General features: G+C 37.6%; 1 protein-coding gene across 3 annotated transcripts in view; it reads left to right on the plus strand.

The window, feature by feature from the left end:
- The window catches only part of LOC306877190 (formin-like protein 2), a 100,237-nt gene extending 92,648 nt beyond the window's left edge, over nucleotides 1-7,589 (plus strand). For 2 of the 3 annotated variants that reach the window (XM_079428777.1, XM_079428775.1), the window contains one exon: nucleotides 4,618-7,589. Coding sequence is in view for 2 of the 3 variants with exons in the window: in XM_079428775.1 (XP_079284901.1) it covers nucleotides 4,618-4,727 (110 nt within the window). In the remaining variant the exon portion in view is untranslated. Of the gene's footprint in view, nucleotides 1-1,656; nucleotides 1,751-4,617 lie in introns of all 3 variants that reach the window. The other variant, XM_079428776.1, reaches the window with a different exon arrangement.
- Nucleotides 7,590-10,139: the final 2,550 nt, after the last annotated feature.

Raw genomic sequence — 10,139 nt, forward strand, 5'->3', positions numbered from 1 at the left:
TTAACTACTATGGACTTGCATCAAAAAATAAGTACAATGTACTAATTGTGTTGATACTATATTGCAAATCACTCTTGCTGCTATTTAGGTGGGATATCATACGGGTAAGGTTAGGGACAGGTTTGGCGGTATGGGTTGGTTTAAGGGTGGGTTAAGGTGTAAGGTATGGGTCAACAGTGTAAGTATAAATGTAATTACAGAAATTAATCACAGATGTAATTACATGCAGGTATACTTTTAAAGGGGTCATATGACATTGCTAAAAAGAACATTATTTTGTGTATTGGGTGTAATGCAATGAGTTTATGCGGTTTAAGGTAAAAAAAAACAATACTACAGTGAGAATAAAAATCACGCCCCGTTCATTGCGTATACATTTGGGCGATGTTTTGCAAATCTGCCCACACTGTGACGTAGACATGTAGGGGCGTGTTTAAATGAGCCGTTTTAGGGGGGTGTGACAAAGTCTTAACTTTTATAAAGAATATCTCTTTGGTTTTGAGACTTTAGTCTTTGAAACTTCAGGGATTTTATCTATGCACAAACAGCTTGTAACACTCCAAAGAGAAAGCAAAACTTGAAATTGCATCATATGACCCCTTTACATATAAGTACAATGTAAAAACATGTATGTGCACAATAAGTGCATTGTACCAAATGATTCATGCAAATGTAAGTACATAGTAGTTAAGACAACGTAATATAAAGTGGGACCAAAACATTTTTTAGATTAATTTAGATTGCAGAATGATCCATTACTCAAAAAGTACTTCAGAAACAGTCATATTTGTGATGCTGGCGTGTTGGGCATGGTCTGTGACATTATTGTTTGCTCATGTGTTCATTTGTCCATGTCATTGTAAGTATATATAATATATAATGTCATTGAATTTTGGAACCATTCCCATTGTGCTGTTTTTTTTTTGTGTGCATTTTTTCACTTTTCCTCCATCTTATCCTGCTCTGATGGAAATTTGTAATATCACATGACTCCATGTGTTGCACATGTGTTTAACTTGTTGCATGTTGGGATGGTTTTCTCTTTTAAGCATGTTCTGTTCACTTGCTTCACTGTATGCATTTGCACGGGGTGAATGACATTTCTCATTCATATTTACTTCTGCTTTTACATTTAGGGTTAAATCTCACCAAAACAGCCTATCCAGGTCATAATTTAACTCAAAAAAGGACTAATTACAGGCTTCCTCCTCTTTATGTAAAATTAATTTAATTATTACTGTTATAAAATTTGACTGGGAGGAGATGTTTTCGTGAGATTCACTTGCGTAGCATTGCTTTTAGTTTTCACCATGCACCATGACTGCTTGAGCTTCACTTACTGTTCATCCTGGCCTGTAACAATGCACTTCTGGGAGGCTTGACACATTGTCATTGGTTTCACTGTTTAAACATGAAGTGACCACACAGATGTCACTTTGTTGTATCTGGACGCTGGATCCATTGCGCAGAGCAGCTTGAGTCATAGAGTTGATTACCGCAGAATCAGCAGAGCTTCAGTAACACCCTGCAGCGGCTTGGCTGTGGCATTTGACCTTTCCTCTTTGAGCCCTAGGCAGCTTAGCTCCCTGTGCCGTGACTTGCGTCCGGTCCACTCTGCTCCGATCTAACCTTCATTTTTGTTTCCTCTCCACTCAGCCTTAAAGAAGAATAATATTACTAAATTTCCCAATGTGCACTGGAGGGTAAGGAACTCTTCCAGTAGTACCCCAGTGGATGCTACTCAGACCTGGCAAGCATCTCTCTCTTTATTATTATTTGTCTTTCATTCTTCTCCATCCATCGTAGATCCGTTGCTTTTGACAATGAATACAAAAGCCATCTTTTTGTGTTCTCTTTCTCTCTGTCATTCTACTTAACACACATTAGGCCTATTGAGTTCTGACCCCCAAGGGCAGAGTCTCCAGGTACTCATGCACATCACCCTGTTGAACTGATTTCATTTGTAAATAAGTTTGATTAGGTGATGCCGTGACCCGAGACACAGAGACTCTGCCTGCATAGTCTCACGTTGAACTGACCCACGCTTAGAGATAGTCGAGTTTTCATTAGTGCCATTAAAACCTTGCAGTAGGTACACTGACCCCAAAATGAATTAACACTTTAAAAATGTCAGAATGTCAATGCATTACATGTAAATAAATGTATTAAAAAGAAATATAAAATATTTCACTAAAATAAATTTCTTAGGTTGCAATAATAAACCAGTAGTTCAATTATGACAACTCTCGGAATAGCAGTAGCATGTTAATATGACATATTGATATGATATGCATTGATATAATGTATTTGGTCTTGGCAGACTAGATGAGAGCAAGTATGGACACACATGCTGTGAGCATATAACATTTGCTGCTGCTGCTGAATGAACAGGCATTTCCCGCAGCAGATCTAGACAGGTGGAGCTGGGGGAGGTGGAGGATTTCTCATACCACACTGCAGGACCAACTTGCAAACAACACTGAACCAGACTATTTAAATGTTAAGCAAGCAATCTCATTGGCGCCAGAACCAGACCAATCAGCTTGTGCCATATAGTAAATTATGTTATTTCTAGCAGATTGCACGTAAAGGACTATGTAGCCTTCTAGTAATCCTAAAGACACTGATTAGCATGTTCGGGTGTGTTTGATCAGGGTTGGAGATAAACTCAGCAGGAACAACTGACACCTGATATATGCACTGTAAATAAAAAGACACTGAAGTATGCTTTGAGAAAACCAAGACATTTATTGTTACGACAAGTCCATGAATGCAAATGCGTCTTGCTACGCAAACTCAATTTATGAATCAACATGAATTCTGATGTGAGACTGAAGGGAAAAGACCATTTAGCCATGCATTCTGACTAAATAAAAAATATGATTATATTTTATATATAATATGCACAAAATGGCAATTATACTTGTCTATTTGCAAACAAACTGAGTCACTCAGTCTGCAAGTTTCATAAATATGCCAGTAGGTGGTGATACTCTCCTATCTATAATTGAGTCATTAAAAAATTTATTCAGACAATGTTAAAAAAAAAAAAAAACTGATTCAAACTATTGTGTGTATCTAAAATTAGTTATGCAAAATTCACATCTTGTTTACTGAACTGTGTTTTCCGCAGTCAGTATTAGTACAGCTGTGATAATCTGCAGCTAAATCACAGCCTCTTGCTTGTGTAGTATAGACTAAATATTAGATTAATTTATATTACAAGGAATGTTTTACAAGGTTAACAAATTTCTACAAAAATAACTAAATAAATTTAACAAAATTCTGTGGTTACTCTGCTAAGATAACTTGAGGAGAATTGACTTACATTTATGCATTTACCTGACACTTCTATCTAAAACAACTTAAGGAATTCCTGCTTTGCCTGGGAATCAAACCCATGAGCTTGGCATTGGTAAAGCCATGCTGTACTGTTTGTGCTGCAGGAATACTGCACAGCTGTTAAAGTGCCCCTATTATGGATTTTAGAAAATGACCTGTCATGCAGTGTGTAACACAGTTAATGAAACTCTAAGTGAATGAAAACATCCTACAAAGTTTTAAATCTGAAAGTGCACCGTGTATAAAGTTATTGTCTCTCAAAATAAAGTGTCGACTCTGAATCATTGAAACGAGTCATTTTTAAAACGAATCCCAAGCCGTTTCATGTTGACATCAACATGAAACATTAGCATATTGCCTGTCCACTTGTTGCACGCGCAGACCTGGGAAAACTTGAACCTCTTGAACCATATCGGACCAATCACCTCAGATTAGTGTCATGCGAAGTAGGGGTTTGGAAAAAATTAATCGTTTAGCGAATTGCTTGAGAGTCGTTGAGCAAGTAAGGTCAAAATAAACGCATATTATAAGACAATGAAAGTGGTTGTTGACATGCATGCAAGGTCAAAAACCACTTTCATTGTCTTATAATATGCGCTTATTTTTACCTTACTTGCTCAACGACTCCCAAGCAATTCGCTTAACGATTCATTGTTGGGGACTCCCAAAACCAAAATATGAACCTTTCATAACCCACAATAGGGGCACTTTAAAACCTCCAAAACACAAGTTTATAAAAAGTCATTGTCATAGAACAAAACTGAGGTCCTTCCTGCAGCATTTGAGCACAAGATAACACTTGTATTATATTTTGTCATATAATAGAGTGACATTCAGACATTTTAGGTGGTGATGGCGCAGTGGATAAGACACATGCCTTTGGTGTGAGAGACCCCGGGTTCGAATCCACTGTGAGACACCAATGTGTCCCTGAGCAAGACACTTAACCCCTAGTTGCTCCAGAGGCGTGCGACCTCTGACATATATAGCAATTGTAAGTCGCTTTGGATAAAAGCGTCAGCTAAATGAATAAATGTAATGTGTGATTTCAAATACATTTCGGGGCCACTGTTAGCGTTTTCCCAACAACCTTGTTAAAAACATGTTCCTAAAAAGAGGCAAACTCCATAGTTTCCATTCCCATTTAATTCAAAAGCTGAAAAAAGTACTTAATCCAGTAAAAACTCAAGCTGCTTTGCCCAGTTGACCACCAGCATGTCCAGAGGATCTAATCTCAAATACTGACATCATTTTATTCTGTTCCTCCTGCATCAGATCTGAGAAACCAGCCTTACAGGCGTGCTGACGCCGTCAGGAGGAGCACTCGAAGACGTTTTGATGATCAGAATTTGCGGCCAATGAACAATGCAGAGATGGTCATGTGACGAGGGCAGAGTGGATGTGATTGGATGGGCTGCAGGAGTGGAGGAGGAGCTAATGAAGGCCTGATGAAGATGACAGCAGGTCTGAAAGCCAAGTGCCTACATTTAACATCTGTCCCATCAGGTGTTGAATCATACATGTGTTTTAGTCAATGTCTTCTGTCTGTGAATTTTTATATGACAAACGATGTCTTGATCTGTCTTTTATCCTATGGCGCTTCAATTGTATGGCAAGATCAGTGTTTTTCTTGGGAAAGTGTCTGAATGTAAAACTATTCCAACACGTTATGTATCATGAACCTGTACAAAGGCCTCTTACATTCCAGTGCTTTCACCACAGATAAAAAACCAACCAGGCATGTGTTTTTTCCCAAATCTACTGGTCAGTCTTAAAGATCCCTGTTTTTATTGTAACGTTCACAAAGGGGGTGCATTCTTGTGTTAAAAAAACAGACAGATAGAGCCCAACAGAATGGAATACAGATTGAGAAGCATTTTAAAATGTTTAAAACACTTTTGTAAAAGTTGTAAAGATATGTTGATGGCTTGAGATGCTGTAGGGTGCAACACAACGGACAAAGAGAACAATAATACCATTTCTGATTTGAAGGTATTTAAATGTGTTGCTCCCGTTACCCACACCTGTGGTCTTAGCCACTTGAGAGCATTTGTACACAATAGGAAGTACACAAGACTGTCCCAGGTCTGAAAAATGCCAAAGGACCACAATTAAATTGTCTTCTGAACAGTCATTTACAATTTTATTGAAAATCAAAATGTGTAAATAAAGCTCTGTAAAAACTTTACTTTTTTTTTTTTTTACAAAACTGTGTTGTGTGTCCCATTGAGTAATCAAACATTGCACACTGGTTACCTAATGGGACACACTTGGGACCTAGTCTTCATGCCCACTTGAAAATATGGGCCAAAATACAGGAAATACCAACGCTCTCTCACGGTCAATTCCTATGAATTTGCGTATAAATTCGTACAACCTCACTTGTACTATTTTGTATGATTTGTATACACCCCAGTGGCGGGTACGAATTCTTTCAAATTGGGGAACTTGTCAAATACTTACGATTTAGCAAAAATTAGCCACTTCATGAAATATGTACAAATTGCCATGAGATCGGGTTGGAAATACATCATGCAAGTGCACAAGTGGTCACATACAAAGATAGCAAGTGTGGGTACTGGGACAGGCCCCTTAAAAATCATTATAAACTAACAGACTAGTCAGTCGTCTGTTGGACTAATTGACATCCTGGTCCAACCTTAATCATGAACGGATGTTGCACTATTGGGCCACAGAATTAGATGGAGTTCAGTTAAGTAGGAGAAGGTGTTAGAAAGGTGTGTTATATAAAAATGTTGTTAAGTACATGGGACAAAGGCAAATGTGAAATATAAACCAGAGGCAGCAGAATTCCAGTACCTCGTGTTTCTGAAAGACTGCTGACAAGTCTTAGTTAAAATGCTGCACAAGCAAGACTGCATTAGTTTCTGGTCCTTAAACTGTGGGTTGGTTAGGATTCCCTAAACCAAAGTTCAGAAAAAGTCTAGTACTTCTGCAGCCTTTACAAATTATGGAATCAGAGTCTATCATTTTCAAAAGTTCATTGACTAATTAATGTTCCATGCTCAACACAGGTGAAGCTCTGTGCTCTGCCAAAATCTTGTTTACATTAAAGCACTTCAAATGAAAGTTTATGGGGCAAGGCACTGCGCAGGAACAAATGTAAAAGTACAGTTTTTTTAACTAAACCTCAAAGACTTAATCCATATTCACTTGACTACTGTGATAATCAAATACGTCTGTTTTAAAACCAATATTGTCTTAACCAGCAATATAACGCTCCTGTCAAGACCATGTAACTGGATGACTTTGCCAGAAGTTACCAGGGTTAACATAACCAGAAGTCCACAGTAGTCTCTGGGCTAAAATTACAAAACATGTCAGCTCAAAAAGTGCTTTAACAAAAATATGAACTTTGCATTTTATGTCTGCTTTTAAACCCTTGTACACTTACTCTATAGACTTCCATTGGAAGTGCACCGAGGTAAATGGAATATTGTTTTATACACAGAGGATTGAATATGGAGTCTGTGGTAATTGACAGATGCCGTCTATTCAGATGTTGTTTTGAACACAGAATATTCCTTTATTAATTTTAAGCACTTGCCACAACTTACTGCATTGGTGACGCTGGCTCTTGCTCTTCATTACACAAGATCAGGTTCCTTATAGAATTCAGTTGCTGTAACTGGGCTTGTTTTGTGCGTTCTATGTCTGATAATGGGAAATAAGGCCCGTTATATAAACTGAATTTTGTGTGGTTCTTTAATGACCTGCACAAATGAAAATTCACATTTCTTGAGATGTGTAATTCTATTTAAAAGCAAAAATATAAAACCACAAAAAAAGCATTTGTTAAATGTACAGATATTTTGCTATAAAATTGTTGCATCTTTTTAACTTTTTAATCTTCTAATATTGTACATAGTTTAAAAACAATACTTTTTAAAAATCATTCTGTAATACATCATTTGAATATTTTAACTTATAGTTTTCTCTTTTTTCCTGCATTTTGTATATTTAATAAAACTGAAAACCTGAACCAGGTTCACTAGAACGACCCTTCTGCATTAAAACATGTCAGAAATCAGATGCAGAAGTAGAATTATAGAGGTCTGTCTCATCTCTCTACATTCCACTTATAAAAACTGGATTAAACTGGCATTTTTGTTTCCCTAAAATTAATGTATCTTAGGCATTGAATGCTTACAGTACTGCAAAAAAAGATCTGTTCTCAGATTTAAAGTTTGATGATTTCTCAATGTCCAATTAAACTATTTACACAATGCTGGTCTCCTGTGTTGTTCTTGAACGAGTTAACAGAAGTAGGATGTTGCCCTCCAAAAAGCCTGGTGCTGAAATTTAAGGTTAAGATCCAGGCTGCAATGCAAATATGGCAGATCAAGTCAATGCATTTTCACAGAATAAAAGACTTGAGGCCTGTTGCATAAAGCCATTTCTGTGGCTTCCCAAGTAAACTTGAATTTGGTTTGAGCAAACTAAAAAGGTTTTTTTATTCATGTGAATAGTTTTTTTGCTTTTGACCACCATGGTAACTTTCCCCACACAGCTAACCTGCTCTGGAGGTTGTTTAATTCTGGGTAAAAGATCCCGAACTGAATCAGCTGGGAACATTTACACAAAGAAGCCATTACCCCGTACCTCTTTCTCCAAATTAAAAGGCACCTATTATGCCCCTTTTTACAAGATGTAATATTGGTCTTGGGTGTCCCCAGAATGTGTCTGTGAGGGTTCAGCCCAAAATACCCAACAGATAATTTATTATAAATGCAAATGAGCTGCATATTCCCACCCAGTCTCCAGAAGAGGGCGTCGAGTATACGTCTCTCTACATTGCATATCTACAGAAATAAACAGCCGTTAGAAGCAACATAACAGAGCGAGAGAACCGGTGATTAGCCGTACATATGGGAAGCCAAATGCACTGAAAGTGGGACGAAACAGCATGATGTTACAGAGCTCGTGCTGCACTGACCTGTCATCTGCGCGGATCAATTGACCGAGCCGCGCGACCGTGCTACCGAACAAATCTCGCGCTACGAACGCCGCAAACTAATCTCACAAGCGTCGCGCTGATTAGTTAAAAATACATAATGTACACACAAAAATACGGTTAAAACGCTAAGCACTATAACGACATAACATTCACAGAGTCTGGAGTGATACACATATTTAGGTAGATTTTGAGGCGCATTACCTTGAAAAATGAAAGTAATCCACAGCGTCCTCAGCAGCTCGGATGTTGGGAGAAAATGAAGACTCTTATGTTCAGTCTTACATCCAAACACAAGAGCACGGAGATCGCTTGCGACACGGTGTTGACATTACAGCTGCTCTGAGAAAATTGAGGACAGCTTACAACCGCTGAGGGCAGAAACTATGGCAATGCTGGGCTGTCAATCAACCCCTGTGGCCCGGCCCTACGCAATGTGACGTCACACTGCGTGAAAATCAAAACGGCAGGCCTAGTGAGACTGTCTTGGTTTAAAGGGGATTAAAAAATGAGGAGTGGGTGGATTTTTGTCATTGTAGGGTGATTGTGTTCACACACTGCCAACACACATTTATGTCCAAACACCATATAAAAGTGGATTTTGCATAAGGTGCCCTTTAAAGTAGTTCACAGTAAAACAATTTTAGTGACAGAATCCATTTTATAAAATGTTGTATTTGGCTTGCCGTGCGTTTAGTTCACATGCTTCAACACCACTTAAATTTGCATGGTAATTTCCACATTTAAAACTAAGAAAAGAAAACAGCCATTTATTTTTTTTAGGAAAAGACAGCCACAGGAGGCTGAACCATGTTTTAACAGTGTTTCTCAACTGGTGGGTCGCGAGACTTTTCTGAGTGGGTTGCAGAGTGTACAGCCAAAGAAACATCAGCAACAAAAAAAAAATAATAATTGTAAATGTTTTCTGATGCAAGACTTTTATTTTAAAAGACGTGCATGAAAGCTGTTGAGACTTCTGTCAGATGCAGTTTAACCCTCTATGGCATGAATTTTTTATTTTGGATGGAAAAAAATATTTCATCCCATTTTTATGGGAGCTTTTTGGTCCCTGATAATATATCTATTATAAAATGTGGTTTGTTGCCTCAGGGCAACACTGTGCTATACGGGCACTGAAACACCAAGGTTTTCTATATAAATGGAATATGGAAACAAAACAATATAAGCATTAAAAAAAATATATTTCGACAAGTATCAAACACAACTGGTTCCAACTAATCACAAAAATCCAAAAATAAACAAATCAAATAAACTAATAAATCAAATCTACTACTAATATATCAAATCTACTACTAATACTACTAAATCCAAATGACTCTGTCTGTGTATGTGTGTGTGTGTGTGTGTGTGTGTGTGTGTGTGTGTGTGTGTGTGTGTGTGACTGAAAGAGAGAATACTGGTATTCCCTACATTATGCGGACCCCACGAGTATAGTAATACTGTGGGGCCATTTTTGGTCCCATGAGGAAGTAAACTTATAAATCATACAGGATATATAGTTTTTAGTTGTTTTCTGTGAGGGGTAGGTTTAGTGGTAGGGGATACAATTTACAGTTTGTACAGAATAAAAATCATTACGTCTATGGAATTTTTCCATAAAACAAAAATAAATTTACTTGCCCAATCAGACAAGTAACTTGAAAATGTGAATACCAAAAACAATAATAACTGCCTTTATTTGTGATATAGCCTTTGTTATATGGGATGTGCGATATATGGGTCAATGACGTGACGCCTACATTTTCTGTCCGATTGCATTTTTTCAGTTACAAATTGGTTTAAATGCATAAAAAAGATGCTA

The sequence above is a fragment of the Barbus barbus genome (genome assembly GCF_936440315.1).
Source record: "Barbus barbus genome assembly, chromosome: 11".
In the NCBI taxonomy this organism is placed as follows: domain Eukaryota; kingdom Metazoa; phylum Chordata; class Actinopteri; order Cypriniformes; family Cyprinidae; genus Barbus; species Barbus barbus.